Below are 15,541 nucleotides of genomic sequence, written 5' to 3'. Positions count from 1 at the left end.
TCTCGGGGTATGATCTCTGCATGACAGTAATTTGATGTGTCTTGCTGGTCTTCGCCCTTGGTCCAGCTCAAGGACGGTTTGCTATCTTGCGAAATTGCCATATATCGGTGGTCTAACCAGCGAGTTTGACTCCCCGAGGCTTTAAACACATGCCCAATTCAGAACCCCTTCCGACCCCTTCCGACCTGCCCATCTCCTCAGTAAGCCCTCCTTGAGATCCTAAATCCATTCACAGAAAAAGCCTGCCGCTATGCCCCGTTATATGTTGCTGATCCCATGCGAATCCCATCACAGTGCATTATGATCCCCATTGCCCCGTAGTTCCCGGAGCAAAAACACAAGTCATCCCTCCCAATCAAGAGCCGCCCGTATCCTCCCAGAAATTCCTCGCCCTATGTTGTACAAACACCTCAAAAAACAAAGTCAAGAAGAAGAGGCTGAAATGCACGCAAAGAAAGACGAGAACCAGTCTCTGGCCATCCACCCGCTACCGCTCTCCCAGTCCCATGCCATATGTCCTATACTCCCCCTCCGATAGCCCCTTGTCCCTCGCCGCCGCCAGCATAGGCCGGTGCGAGTGGTTCTCGGCCGAGAACACGCTCGCGGCCTCAGCCACGTCGGCGACTGCGGCGGCAGTGGCGGCCTCGCGCGCCAGCTCGACGTAGTCGTACGCGAACTCGCCGATCTCGGCGTCGTCGACGCCGCCGACCTCGGCGCGCTCTGGCACGCGCAGCCGCAGGCCCGGGACCAGGTTGATGAGGAACAGGATCAGGCAGGTCAGCGCGAACGAGTAGCACCCGCCGGCGACCGATCCGGCCAGCTGCACGGGCAGCTGCACCCAGTTGCGGTTGAGCCAGCCGCCGCGGATGGCGGTGGCGCCGTCCAGCCGGGCCACGTAGTCGGCGGCGAAGAGGCCGGTGCACGCGTTGCCGACCAGCCCGCCGACCGCGTGCACGGCGAAGATGTCGAGCGCGTCGTCGATGCCCAGCGCGAACTTGAACTTGGTGCCGTAGTTGGCCAGCGCCGCGCCCAGGAAGCCCGTCGGCACGGCCGCCCAGGCCGGGACGAAGCCTGCAGGTTCTGCGGGTTAGGGGGACCGACCTGGCAATTCATGGTGGGAGAGGAGAGAGAGAAAGAAAAGGTCGGTGAAATGTAAAAAAAGCCCGACTCGGTGACACGTACCTGACCCCGGGGTGATAGCCACCAGCCCCGCGACGACGCCCGAGCAGAAGCCGACGGCGGACCACTTCCTCTCGAGGCGGTAATCCAGCAAGCACCACGTCACGCCGCCGACGCACGCCGCCAGGTTGGTCACGACGGCGGCCATGATGGAGCGCATGTTGGCCGCCAGGGCGGAGCCGGCGTTGAAGCCGAACCACCCGACCCACAGCAACACGGTGCCGACGACGATGTGGCTCACGTTATGCGGGCGGTAGTTCAGCTCCTGGGTGCCATGCCCGCGGCGCTTGCCCAGTACCATGGAGTAGGCCAGGGCGGCGGTGCCGGAGGCGATATGCACGGGGGTGCCGCCGGCGAAGTCCAGGCCGCCCATGCGGTCGATCCAGCCGTTGGGGTTCCAGGTCCAGCAGGCGATGGGGTCGTAGACGAGGGTGGCCCAGACGAACATGAAGACCACGCAGGGCAGGACGCGGCCGCGCTCGGCGGCGGCGCCGGTGGCGAGGGCGACGGTGACGCAGGCGAACATGCCCTGGTAGACGGCGAAGAGCAGGTCGGGGATGTGGTCGGAGGCGATGGAGGGCGCGGCGAGCAGCTCGCGGAAGGCGAAGTGCGACAGGTCGCCGAGGAAGTGCGAGGGCGCGTTTCGCGAGAAGGCAAGGCTGAAGCCCCAGAAGAACCATTGGAAGGAGGTCACGGCGGCGGAGAGTAGGGAGAGGGTCAGCAGCGAAAGGGCCGACTTGCGGCGGGCGAGGCCGGAGTAGAAGAATCTGGGCGGAGGTGAATTACAGTCTGCCTGACTAGTCCCAGGTAGAGTTCTGGATGGGTGACTGAAGACTTACCCTACACCGGGAACCATCATGAGCACGAGGGCAGTGGAGAGGATCATGAATGCGACGTCCCCTGACTGTGAATGGTAGGCGTGAGCGGCGGTCTCCGAGACGAGCTCGTTCGCGGCCTAGGGCGCAAGAGTGCTGACCTGGTACCAGATGTTGAGGTTTACGAGCAGGGAATCACCTCCCGTTGCGCCGGTGCCATTGTACGGCACCAGCGGCACGTACGGCAGGTCGTTCAGATTCGGATTCTCCATGGCGGACAAGCTAAGGGACGGGTCATAGACCGCGAGACCTGACCTCGGGCAAGCTCTCGGGCAGCTGGTAGGACAAGTGGAAATGGGAACAACGGCGCACCGAGGTGGCAGCTCTAAAAGGCGGACGTAGATGGGGGCTTGCAATGAACAGAGAACATGTTACTTGAAGGATGGCCAGTCCGAGGTGCGGTTTTGAAAAGAAGCAAGCCCTCGGCACCCGGCATCGTTCCTGGGATAGCGTGTGTGGTGCTCTTGCGCCCTGGAGAAGCGCGTACACTTCCTTGTCTGATATGTACGGGTGTACATGCATTACTGGTGAGTGCCATGCAACTGGATATGCACGGTAGGGGTGTAAGGTGAGTGGCTGCCTATCAATGCTCCGCAGAACTCGACCAGGGCCAGTTATCAGCTCGCTCAGCGAGTCAGGTCTGGGCGCCGCGGACAAGCTCCTTGACCCTCCCACTCTTGCGTTTTGTTCTCGAGTCGACAATGCGAATCAAGAGAGATAAGGCCGAGACCACCAAGGACGGCATCGGGGAGTCTCTCGGCTGCTGAGCGTCACTTCCCGCACCTTGATCTGCTCTCTGTTGCTGGTTATCCTTAAAGAGGTCCCGCCAAGACTAATTTCGGAACCTACCGCTTACAAGTATTTACAAATCGCCACGGGGTGAGCGGGGTCGCCACGACTTCGAGCAACATCAACAACGAAGAATTGCAAAGACTCGTAGCAACAACTTCGCGAAACCTCAACCAAATCGAAAAAAAAGGAAACGAAGTTAACTCGTACCCTAACCTTAACCCGAATCCTAACCATTAACCCGAACCCTAACCAGCGGGGGGCTGACGCCGCCCCCCGTACCCCTGGCGAACTAACCCGTGGCTAACCCGTGGCGATAGTGCAAACCCCTTGGCGGTCTTGGCGGGGTACTGACGCTGTAAAAACATTGCCGACAATTGGCCGAAATTAGTCTTGGCGGGACCTCTTTAAGATCCAGCCTGTTGCTTGCTCCTTGCTTTTTCCAGCGGGCGCGCGCCGGGCAGGTAAGACATGCCGTCGCGCATCGTCATCAAGGGAAAAGCAAGGCTGTACTGTGTAAATCACAGAGGCCTGGAATCGTCGGGCATCGTCACCACCGCCGCCACGCGACTCCCATGTGTGGGTCGCGGTCGACGCGGGAAGAAGTGATGACTGAGTGGATTTGGAGGTGGTGCTAAAACCCCCAGATAAAGATAACCTGCACGGCGCTGATTGGCCGGCCCGTTCCAGAAGCTCGGATCAGGGACTGTCGTGGGGGGATTTCATGCTGCCCCCACACACACACCCACAAACCCTCCGAGCCTTGGCAAGGGGCATTGCATTGCACCTTCTTGCTTCTTGAATGCAACTGCCCGAATTACATAGGTCCACAGCAAAAGGTGGCTGTCCAGGCGCCGGGCCGTCGCATGGCAGCTCACCCGCGATAGTGCAGCGTGGTGGGTGGGTCCCGTTAGAACTTGCTAGTGTACGGAATAGAGGAGTTAATGGTGCCATAAAGAGTGGACTCCTGCCGGGCAGGCACACTCGGACTCAGAATGCTGGAGAAGGTGTGGGCGGAATACCCCTCTTCGAAGTTCGAACATTCCCACACTACATCCGGAATACTCTGTATCCGTAACCTGGTTATCTTGGTTGGTTGGAGAGGGTTCCACCCATCCGTCACAATCACCATGCATCCAATCCACCCCTCACGTTCTCGATCGATCACCCTCTGCGCATCAACCGCTTGGTTACATGAACAAATGCAACATCACAAGTTCCGATAGAAATAACTTAACTGGCGTGGTAGGACCAAAACTCTGCAGAAGTCAAGAACCGCATTCAACATGCCAACGCCCTCTCACCACCACAAACTTGGACACCGAGCTGGGCGAGCTCGGCGTAACGTTAACTACTATCTAAGGTACGTACCTACCTATACCACAGTAAGCGACCCGAGACGACCCGAGGCAGTTGGAACATTGCCCCGCTTGCAGCGCGGCCTAGACCGATCCAGAAGAAGGACAGATCTCGATCCCAACCAAGTACACTAGATGAAACGAGTGCACTGCCCGATGAACTTGCAACGGCCGAGGCTCCAACAACGCAAAAGCAACTGACTCGGCCTCCTTCAGCATCCGTCTGACCCTATGACTCGGAAGCTACACTTCGCCACCAGTCCACGAGGCCATCTTCCCTCACCCGCCCACTTACCCCCGGCTTCCAAAGCCATCTCCCCAGTCCGGGGACCGGCAGTTCTTGCTCACAGTTGAATGCTCCTCTACACAGAAGATCAGCGGGATTAGGATTGATCAGTATTGTACATCCACAACCATCTTAGGCAGATGCATGCAGCTCCAGCTAGCTAGCGTGTAGTTCCTCAATACAAACCTCTCTCTACTCAGGAACAACATACCTAGGTACCCAAACCCCTCCATCTCAAGTTCTGTACATGCATTATGCTGTATAGCAAGAAGCAGTCCGTTTTCCACCGGAGAGCCAGAGTAATGTGTACAGCGCGAGCACGGCCTGATGCCTGATCTCGGTGCCACCATGCCACCACAGTGCCGAGCAAAAGAAGAAAGCAAGAAGCAGCCACCCCATGCAAAAGTCCTGCCGCTGCCTTGCAGCTAACTAATGCAAAACAGCACCGCCCACAGCCCCGGTGTATGCCGAGCCGATGAATAAGAATGAAGGTTAAGAATGAGTCCCGCCCTCCCATATACCAGTGTACATGTTGGGAATTCGGTGGGTATTCCAAGGGTATTATTCCAAAAAGAAGATCGAAACCAAAAAAAAAAAAAAAAAAAAAAAAAAAAAAAAAAAAAAAAAAAAAAAAAAAAAAAAGAAAGGAGGAACAGGGTAAATAAAGACCCAGAAATGACAACCCCAGGCGCCGATACATGCATGTATTTCACACATCCGCAGCCTGCACCTGATACACCACCTTGCCAACTCTCTCACCTGCTACCGACGAAGACAGGTAGGTAGGTCGCGAGACATCACTCAGCAGCAGCATCACGCAACAGGAGCATCAGCAGGAGCATCACTCAGAAGGAGCGGCAGCAGGAGGAGACGTGATGCTCCTAAAGCGGGCCTCGAACACCCTGACCTTCTCCTCCTCGAGCAGCCGGCGCAGCCGGCGCGTCTCGCGCACCGCCTCCTCGCGCTCCTCCTGCAGCCGCAGCACCTCGATCTGCGCCGCGTTCATGCGGCCCACGACCTCCTGCATCTCGCCCTCGGCCGAGGCCAGCGCGCCCTCGAGCTGCGTGACCCGCGCCTTGAGCGCGTCCACCTGCGCCGTCATGTCGCCGTCGACGGGCGCCGTCGCCGACCGGCGGATGCCGGGGCGCGACGGGGAGCGGCGGCCGTCGGGGGTGAGCAGCGCGGGCGGGGTCGACAGGCGCGTCGCCGGGGAGGACGGCTGAGTGCGGGTCTCGCGGGCGGTGCGGAGGCTGAACATCGGGGAGAGCGGGGATTTCGGCGGGAAGGTCCGCTGCGGGCCGCGCAGGCTGCCCGAGGCGTCGCGGAGGCGCTGCAGCTGGGCGCTGTGGGCCTCACGGAGGTTGGCGAGCTCTTCTTCGTGGCGGGCCACGCGCTCCTCGGCGCTGGTCTGCGCGGCCACGACCTGCTCCTCGAGCGCGCGGAGGCGGTTCTGCATGCTGGCGATGCGCTGGGTGCTCACGCGCTGCTCGGCCTCGCCGCGTGCGATCGTGTCGGCGAGGCGGGTGCGCAGCATGGCGTTGGCGTCGAGCTGGGCGCGCACTTGCTGCGCGAGCTCCTCCACCCGGCGGGCCGACTCGTGAAGCTGCCCAGCCAGGTCGCGCTCCGTGTCGAGGTGCTGCTTCTCGCTTGCCTGGAGGGACTCGAGCTGCGTGCGGTAGGCGCTAGCTTCGGTGCGGGCGGCGTCGCGATCCGAGACGGCCGCCGAGAGCGACTGTTCCAGGCGCTGCATGGCGAGCTGCGTCTTTTCGTCCATCCGCGTGCTCTCCTCGAGCGTCTTGATGCGCGCGAGGGAGTCCATGTATGCAGCTTGCAGATCCTGGTAGGCCTGTTCGAGCGAGGCCGATGTGACGGGTAGCTCGTGCTCGCTGCGGCGGCTACTTGGCCGGCCGACGGTCTCCGGGATCAGGATGTCGTTCTCCTTGAGGAGTTTCCGCAGCGAGGCGATCTCCTCCTCGGCGCGATCCAGGTCCATCTTCAGGCCGGCGAGGCCTTTCTCGACCTGCCACTTCTGCTCGATAGCCTCTTCCGCCCGGCGGCGCAGGACACTGATCTCCTCGCGGAGATTGGAGACTTCCCTTTCGTAGCCCGCCTTCTTGGGCGATGCCCTGAGAAGCCGGTCTCGCTCCATCTCGAGCTGCCGTATCCTCTTGGTGTTCTCGCGGTTCTGGAACTCCTGGCGCTCGAGCAGGTTCTTGAGCGCGCTGTGTAACGCGTCCCGCTGGGCCTCGACATCCTTTAACCTCTCAGCCAGAACCTCTCGAGGCTCGGTCGGTCTCGTAGCTGTCGTGTTCGACCGTGTGATGGACTGGTGGCGGCCATTCCTGTACGAGCTGCCCGCGACTGACGCCGACCTCGACAGTGCCATGGACATGCGGGTTCCCGCCTGCTGGAGCTCGGCGTTCTGGGACCTGAGCAGCTGGAGTTCCTGCTGCATCTTTGACGCTTCGTAGGCGAGCTTGGCCTGCTCGGCAGCCTCGGCTTCCAGGCCCTCGACGCGGGCCCGCAATTGAGGGACAACCTCGTCGCGTAGGTTGTCGCGCTCATTGGATGCCATCTGCAGTTCCCCCTTCAGCGCATCTAGGAGGTCCTGAAAGTTGTTTTTGACCTCGCGCTCCTCCGATAACCTCCTGCTCAATTCTTCGCATGTGCTCTCGAGCTCCTTGACCCGCCCGCTGGCGTCGGCGCCGTTCAGCTGAGCAACGTCGAGCTGGGACGCCTTCTTCGAAAGCTCCTGGATCTGCTGGTCCAAGAGCCGACGCTTCTCGCGTTCATCCTGGAGTTTGTTCGTGAGCTCTAGTCGGATCTGGGCCTTCTCCTGTTCAGCACGACGCTGGATCTGAGAGATCTCCTCCTTCGCATGATCATAGTCGCTGAACTTGGCCGAGCTATAGCCGGAATCAGAGAAGTAGTCGCTCGTCCTCTTCCCGGGTGCCTGCGGGTTGTTGATCTGCTCCTGCAGTCTTTCGACGAGATCTTCCAAGTCCATCTCGCGCCTGATGGACGACGCCAATTCGGCGCTGATGGCTTTCAGCTCGTCCTCCATCTCTTCGAGCTGGCCCAACGACCTTGTGGTGTCTGAGGGTGTCTGAAGGTAGGCTTCGCAATACCGTAGCGGGTTTTGCTCGGCGGCATTGGGGAGGCTCGGGCTCTTCGAAGTGACCGGTGTCTCGGGAGACTCCGTCACAGCGATTGCGGCCTTGGGGGACGCAGGTGAAGCGAGAGGAGAGAAGCCCTTGTCCGAGTAGTCGGTTGCTGTCGACGGCGATGGTGTGGTGGCCCAGCCGAAGAAGGCGCTGAGTTTGGAGGTCGCCGGTGACTTGGGCAGCGGCTTATTAAGATTACTGGGTTCTAGTGGCGTTGCAGGTGTCGTGGCCGGGGCATTCTTGTCGTTCAATCCAAGCTTGAGCTGCGGAGGAGGCGATTTCCGCGCAAACATGGACATGGTCTTAGTATTAACATTAATGATGGTGGTGCGTTTGGTCGCCTGCGGCTCAGGGGAACCGGGAACGGTGTACAGATCGTCCAACTCGTACGGGGGCGGCTCCTGACTGGCCAGACTGGCTGACTCGGCGCTAAGACTCTCGTCTTCGGAGGGGGTGTGGGAGGTTTGACTCGCTGCAGGGTTACTTCCCGCAGTGTTTCGCGAGCGCACGTCACCCGGGACGGCAGGCTGGACGAACCGGTCGGCGGCGGGAGACGATCTGTTGGGAGAGCCCGGTTAGTTAGGCGGATATTGCCACCACTTTAGCCAGACGAAACGAGCAGCTGCGGGATTGCGAGTCAGGACCAGAACATACGGTTGGCTGCTGGCAGCACTCGCTGGCCAGTCCACTGTGTTCAGCGCACTTGTTGCCAGCAAGCTGCGGTGGTCGGGGAACTCGTAGAGCGTCGGGCTGTCGAGCGAGCACGACCTCGCGAACCTCTGTTCCGGCCGGGGCAGGTCCGCGACGGCGCCAACATTCGCAGTGTCTTTGACGAAGCGCACGGCGGCGGGCGAGGCGGTCGACGAGAGCGGCTTCCGCTTGACGGGGCCCGAGGTCTGGGCCAGGCTCAGGGACCGGCCGCTGCGAGGGCTCGGAAGCGGGTGCCTGAGTGGCAAGTCGGGGAAGGTGTCCGTTTCGTTTCGAGTAGGGGCAGGAGAAATTGGTGGGAGTGGTGCTGACGGCGGCGGCGGATGGGGGACCGAGCGCGGTGGGAGGCCAGCGGAAGCGACTTCAGATGAAGCAGTTGGCGTCTCATCGGAGAGCTCGGGGATCGCGGGCGGGAGCGAAAACCCCCTCTCAGGCGAAGCACCGAGCGCAGCATTCATTGTCGGTTAACTACCAGGTACCTGAGTTTGCTGCTACAGCGCACACAGTACGGAATAATTCCGTACGGAGCAGTCCCTTCATGAAGTGTCCTTTGTCGAATTAGGCCGCATTCGATTCATGCCTGGGCCGGCCTCAATTGGCAATTGGCGCTGGTTCAAAGGAGGCAATTAACTGGGAAATCACACATTGAGCGCGACCAAAGGGCTCGGCAAAGAGGATGATGGCGCTGAAGACGGCCAGGGCGCTAAAAAAGGGAGTGTGCCGCCCTCCCTCTGGGGAAGGTGGTACACTGAGGTAGTGGCATCCAATTCGCGCCCCCTACCCGCCGATGTGCTTGGGGTCGTGGTTATAGAGGTCCCGCCAAGACTAATTTCGGAGGTTGCCGCTTACAAGTATTTACAATTGCCACGGGGTGAGCGGGGCCGCGACGACTTAGAGCAACATCGACAATATACAATCGCGAAGACTCGTAGCAACAACTTTACCAAACCTCAACCAAATCGAAAAAAAAGAAAACGAAGTTAACCCATACCCTAACCTTGATCCTCACCCTAACCTTAACCCGAATCCTAACCAGCGGGGGGCTAGCGCCGCCCCCTGTACCCCCGGCGAACTAACCCGTGGCTAACCCGTGGCGATAGTGCAAACCCCTTGGCGGTCTTGGCGGGGTACTGACGCTGTAAAAACATTGCCGACAATTGGCCGAAATTAGTCTTGGCGGGACCTCTATAACCTCCAGCCCCTCAGCAGGAACACCTGCAGGAACAGAACCGCACAACACGTGCAGCGGCGACGCAATCCTCCATCAAGCGGCACAGAGGACCTAAGCAAGTTCTGCATCTCCCAAAGCTACCAAGTAAGCTCAGATTGAATGAAGATACTCTGTACCACAGTAGGTGCCCCAAGAAATTGACATAACAATCGCATGCCGGAGAAGTCTGATGGCTGAACTAGGGGCTAAGTTAAGGGGGTTTATGTAATCCGCACATGGTTACACAACCTGGAAGGTACCTTAGGTACGGAGATGGGTCTTGCGGCGTCTCCACAGCGACGCCAATGGGCAAGGTCCAAGCTTGCAACTGCCGGCCGTGGGCACGGCGCTCTTCCGTTTTTCTCACCGAGCGTGACACCCGCTGCATGGCCGTACTTCCGTACTCCGTACATAAGCCACGCTGCGAGTAACGCTGGATTTTAGGATCGCACTGAAGATTGCACAACTCGATTCAGGGGCGCGAATGGTGAGGTTGCAGACGGAAACTCGAGGTTGCGATCGGCGGTTAGGTACTCAACCCCTAGCCGCCTCCACCGTCGCCGCCGACGCGCCTGTATCCAAACGAAATGACGGCCTTTCGGCCCCGCGAGCGCGGGGTAGTTGTCATGGTCCATGAACCACCAAGTCAGCAAGTAAGGTAGACGTTAAAGAGGTCCCGCCAAGCCTAATTTCCGTAGTCCCCACAAATACCCGTGAGTCCTGCGCTTAGAAGTCACTCCTTTTGCCACCATTTAACAATTTCTATACGGTGGTTCTTACGCCTACGTTGCGTCAGTAGCTGCCTAGCCGCTAGTTTATATCCTGCTTACGTTTCCCTAACTAATTCGCGTCTATACCCACCTTCCATTGTGCTCCGACCTATATTACAACGTTATATCGCTACGAAACTACGTATTTAGCCTATATCTAATAGATCCTATTGGTAAGTTGGTCAACTAGTTTGCTACTAATGTATATTAGTAGTTGTTAAATATTGATCTAGCTATAGACTAGTATTTTACTATAGACTAGCTCGCTTTATATAGCTAGCAACTAGAAGATGTACTAGGTAAATTGTTTTGCTATTTGCTAATTAGTAGTTGCTTAGTATTGATCTAGCTATAGACTAGCTCAATTTATATAGTTAGTAGTAAAACGATACGTCGTATAGTTAGTAGTACAACGCGCTATATAGCTAGTAGTAAAACGATACGCTAGGTAAGTTCTATTGTTTTACTATCTACCGATTAGCAGTTGCTTAGTATTGATCTAGCTATAGACTAGCTCAATTTATATAGTTAATAGTAAAATAACGCGCTATATAGCTAGCAATAAAATAATATAGTATCTGTAGCCTATTAGCGCCCTTGGTTCCCCTCAATATATAAATACTGTTTAGTCAAATAGCGAATTTGATTACTAGCGTTGAATTACTAATGCTATACTTATAGCAAGCTCCCTAGTCCTAGAATATATACCTACTAAACCCAACCTTGATCTAGCTACTTAGTAGATACTACCCTAGCTCCTCCCTGTCCCTAAGCCTCTAATCGTACAATCGTTATAATTAAGCAGTATTCCTAGTCCTACTCTAGCCTTTACCTAGCTATTGGATAGCTTTACACTGTCCAATGAACTATCTAATAAAGGAGATAGTTTCTCTATAGAGGAACTAGCTTCTAGATATAGGTATAGGCATATATCCCCAATTTACCTATCTAGATTAGAGCCTAGGGCGCTAAATAGTAGCTTTGCAATTCCTAACAACATTTAGGAGATCTAGAAACACTAGTTCAAAGAAGGCGAGTTTACCCTCCTATATACAGCTTAGCAAGCCGAATAGCACTAGGTATCGCATTTCTATAGTAGGAGAGACGCCCTAAGGCAATAGTAAATAAAGACTATTTTCCACTACTACCTCTAGAAAACGTTGTAAAAGACCAAAGGGTAAGGCAAATACAATAGGGTACTATAGAATATAGAGCTATATCGCTATACTCTCTACGAGGTTCAATACAACGATAGTACCATTGATATCGTAATTTGCTATAGGTATAATCACTCGATAGAAGACATCGAGATAGTCAAACGTCTACATGCTATTATAGAGTATATTGCCTACCTCCTCACTACTAGATATAGCAATAGCGCTATAGAACACTAGCTACACGGCTATACCGAAACTCCTAAGGCTAGGGCACGTCTTTACTACATAGGCGGCTAGCACATTACAACCTAGGAGATTCGCAACCTTCGTAGATCTCTCAAGCTCCGTAAACGTGATAATCGCAAGGCATAGTCCTACAAGGTTTTCAGGGAGGTAGAATTCGCAGAAGCCGTTACCTAGCTACTAGCCTACAATGATCAGTATAAGTACAAGGCACTGACTATGTGAGGAGAGGAGGCGAGGGCACATCAGGTGGCTGAGCGAGAGCCGGAGAGAAGAGGATGTTGATCGAGGGAGCTCCTCCCAGTAGGTGAGAGGAGAGCTGAGATCTATATACACAGGTAGGAGCTCAGCCCCACAGGCTAGAGCGAGAGCCCCACAGATGCCAGAGCCACAGAGCCACAGAGCTACAGAGCCACAGACAGGGGGGCCAGTGTGGTACGCGACACACCCCCTAGACGCGCTCTAAGGAGCGGGTCTGTGAAAAACGCAAGGCACACTGGGCCACAGATCCAACCAAAGATCCATCCCTCGAACAAAGGAAAGACAGGTGCCTAACAAGGCTGTCTTAGCCCACAGTTGCCTCTATTGACCGCGTTAGCCAGAGCTGTTGACAGGTTCGTCAACAAGAAAAGTGGTCGAACTAACCTCTACTATCAGGAGTGTCGACCACGATAGTGGCAGTACTTGCCATCGTACTGCCTAGCAGATGGTAGAGCAGCACCCGCTATCGGGCTACCCCGGCTAGCACTCCTAGGCGTACCACTATATTGGCAATAATCGTGCTAACGCCTATATTAGAGGCTGTCACTAATATAGCAAATCTTTGTTCTACTGTCACTGCTAGCTCTATGATTAGCAGGGGTAGCCGCTCTCTCTGAACATATCTAAGCGTTCCTAGTATAGCTCTAGAGTTAGTTCTAGAGTATAAGGACTACTAGTAGGTTCCTCGCTCGAGCCCTGGCTCTAGGCGCTTAAGCACTTCCGTACTCCATAGTTGGAGGCGGGGAGGAACCTACCCTTCTAGTTCCCTCGGCACCCCCCAGTTGTTCTAAAGAGCTAGGAACCGTCACTAGGCCCTCTTAGGCTACAACTCTAATTAGGTACAGAGCATATACTATACCTAAGAGCTAAAGAACTAGGTAAAGAACTGTAGATGCCTAAAGCCTATAGTCACTATCGTGCACCTAGGTTGACCTTATTCCATAGCGAGCCAACTAATTAGGAAGGCTGCTAGGACCTTGGGTCTCTATAGCGAAGCTGAAAAAGGCTATAGGAAGTGCCCTACCTCGCAAAGGCGGGTGATAGAAACAGATCTTCCAGAACCATCAAACACATCAAGACTGTAGCACCCCCTAAATAGTAGGGCCGCCTATCGATCGCTCCCAAGAATGGCCATAGCGCGTACGCTAGTGGCTTAGTGGGCAGTAGCCGAGGTTGCAAAAGGTTAGGAGATCCGAACGCTCCGAAAAAGAAGAGGGGCTCAAAAAAGGAGGTCGGAAGTCGACAATCGAAAGCGCTCTCAATCGTAAGAGGTAAACGCGAGAGATGCCACAGTTGCAGGCTCGAGAGGCTAGAAGATAGAAGAAAGGAAGAAAAAGATGGCCCTACAACTAATGGCCCTACAAAGAACCTCCGAGGGTGATTTTAAAGCGCGAACCGGGCTTATAACTAAGGAGAGGAGGCGAGGGCACATTAGGTAGCTGAGCGAGAGCCGGAGAGAAGAGGATGTTGATCGAGGGAGCTCCTCCCAGTAGGTGGGAGGAGAGCTAAGATCTATATACACAGGTGGGAGCTCAGCCCCACAGGCCAGAGCGAGAGCCCCACAGATGCCAGAGTCACAGAGCCACAGAGCTACAGAGCCACAGACAGGGGGGCTAGTGTGGTACGCGACACTATGCCTAGCGAGAACTCCTCTACATTGGTCTTCGCACATAGAGACCTATTAGATATACTAAAAAAGTATAGCTAACTAGCGATTATAGATACCACTTACAAGACTACCTATAGCGGTTGGCACCTATTTACAATTATAGTTCAGGACTTTAACAGCTACTAGCTCCCTTCTACTTGCTTTTTCATAGAGAGGTAGACTACCAATAGTATCGTAGTATACTTAGATATACTGCTAGAGTAGTACAAGGGAGTAGCTAATAGGGGCTAGCTCCTAAAATATATAATCACCAACGACTTTGTAGCTAAACAACTTGCTATCTAGGAGGCATTTGGCTACGATGAGCATAGCCTCTCGCATATACAACATCTCCTCTATACAAAGTATTGCTAGGAGACTTTAAAGCGTTGGATTAGCATTAACAAGGAGTGCCTTAGCTATATAGCAGCTACTCTTCTAAGCCGTTGTTTAGAAAAAGGTTATATAGAGTCTGTTAAAGCTGCTATTGCTTACGCTAGTACCAATAGGCTTAAGCAGTATTTGAAGAACAACTGGCTAAGCAATACTCGATTGTAGGCGTATTAGGTACAAGATACAACCCCCCTACTCTGCTAAATCACTATAATAAATATAGTCGAAGGATAGTACTCGAAGGTTAAGAACACTAAGCTTATACTAAAGTAGCAGATAGCTAGTACCTTCCCTCTTACTAGTTTAATTATTTACCTTAATCACTATATATAAGACTACTAAAACAAGGTAATCTAGACTAAGTTTAAAAATCTTAATTATATACTCCTAGCTATATATACAAAGCGGTTTAACGGCTAGGGCTTTAATAGACTACCTAAGTAGGCTTAAGCACTGATTGTATATAAGCTATCGATAGTATATAAGCGGTTCAATGCCAACGAGCCTCTCGACTTCAACAACGTTTTTATACTAGACTAGTTCCCTAGTCTATAGTACAACGATAGGCAGTAGCAGAGCAGTGTAGTAGCTATCTAGCTACTACGGCTAACTGCCTAGGGTACTGCCGACATTGCTGCCAAGGTCTCTACGCTTAGGTAGGCTGCTCTAGACGAACGTTGTAACCTAGACTACTACAACATAGTCAACTAGGCGGATTAAGTGGCTTATGTCATACGCAACTGTGACAAGGGCACCTATGACCGTACCGCGGTCAGGGGTGACGAGTGTTCCCTTAAAAGAGGGACCTCGCCTATAACCCCTTCGTAGAGAACTAGACTATATCAATATACTTTTGTAATATATACTAGTGTTTAGGAGTGCTACCTTATTAGCTAACGAGGCTAAGAGGCATTGATCTTTCTCACCTTTATACGTTTACCGTTAGATGGTTACCGAGGACTATTGGTATATAATAAGTGGTACCTACTAACGATTTGAACCTATTTACTTCCTATCGAAGGGAGCTAAGTTTAGCTTAGAAGATATTACAAGTTATACCTAGTAAGTTGTATAGAGTAGCACCTAAAGTAGATAATGCTCCTTTGTAAGGGAGCAAGCTTCAGAGTATACGATTTATAATAAACCGGTTTACGACCTAGACACCGTTATTCTAGTACTAAGCATTTATAAAAGGTTAGAAACTAGATGGATTTAAGCTTTATAAACATCAACGTCTATAGGGACGTATAGTAGACACTTAAGTTTATTAAGGACTTCGAGGTTATTTACAACGTCTAGTAGGTAACCGCTATTAACCCCTAAGACCTCTAATACCTAGAAGCTGCTATATTACTCGAAGAGGTATTAGAAGGAGATATCTACGCCTAATGGTATACTAGAACACTATATACTATAGAGTACCTTCCCTCTTAGATACTTGACAATTATATTCTTTGTATCTACCTTGTAACTATTAGGTATAAAGTCCAAGTAGCTATT

The 15,541-nt window shown here is 53.9% G+C and overlaps 2 protein-coding genes across 2 annotated transcripts; both read right to left on the bottom strand.

Annotated features, from left to right (window-relative positions):
• Positions 1-254: 254 nt before the first annotated feature.
• Positions 255-2,556, bottom strand: THITE_2113922 (uncharacterized protein). Its single transcript, XM_003652381.1, has 4 exons — positions 2,156-2,556; positions 2,019-2,083; positions 1,183-1,946; positions 255-1,071 (listed from the first exon to the last, which is right to left on the bottom strand). The coding sequence occupies exons 1-4, from the start codon at positions 2,264-2,266 to the stop codon at positions 488-490; spliced, it is 1,524 nt and encodes a 507-aa protein (XP_003652429.1). The 5' UTR covers positions 2,267-2,556; the 3' UTR covers positions 255-487.
• Positions 2,557-5,355: 2,799 nt separating this feature from the next.
• THITE_9081 (uncharacterized protein) lies at positions 5,356-8,598 on the bottom strand (the record flags this gene model as incomplete). The annotated part of the gene is made up of 2 exons (XM_003652380.1): positions 5,356-8,209; positions 8,306-8,598. Coding segments are annotated over 2 exons (3,147 nt in total), but the record flags the coding sequence as incomplete, so codon positions are not given.
• Positions 8,599-15,541: the final 6,943 nt, after the last annotated feature.

This window comes from Thermothielavioides terrestris, chromosome 2, assembly GCF_000226115.1.
Source record: "Thermothielavioides terrestris NRRL 8126 chromosome 2, complete sequence".
Classification (NCBI taxonomy): Eukaryota; Fungi; Ascomycota; class Sordariomycetes; order Sordariales; family Chaetomiaceae; genus Thermothielavioides; species Thermothielavioides terrestris.
Note: the sequence above shows the minus strand (reverse complement) of the source record. Positions and strands in the feature narration are given on the sequence as shown.

Coding starts and splice junctions, on each gene's coding strand:
- THITE_2113922 (XM_003652381.1), bottom strand. CDS start 2,266: ATGGAGAATCCGAATCTGAACGACCTGCCGTACGTGCCGCTGGTGCCG. Junction 1,947..2,018: donor ATGATGGTTCCCGGTGTAGG/GTAAGTCTTCAG, acceptor ACCTCCGCCCAG/ATTCTTCTACTCCGGCCTCG. Junction 1,072..1,182: donor GGCTATCACCCCGGGGTCAG/GTACGTGTCACC, acceptor CAGAACCTGCAG/GCTTCGTCCCGGCCTGGGCG.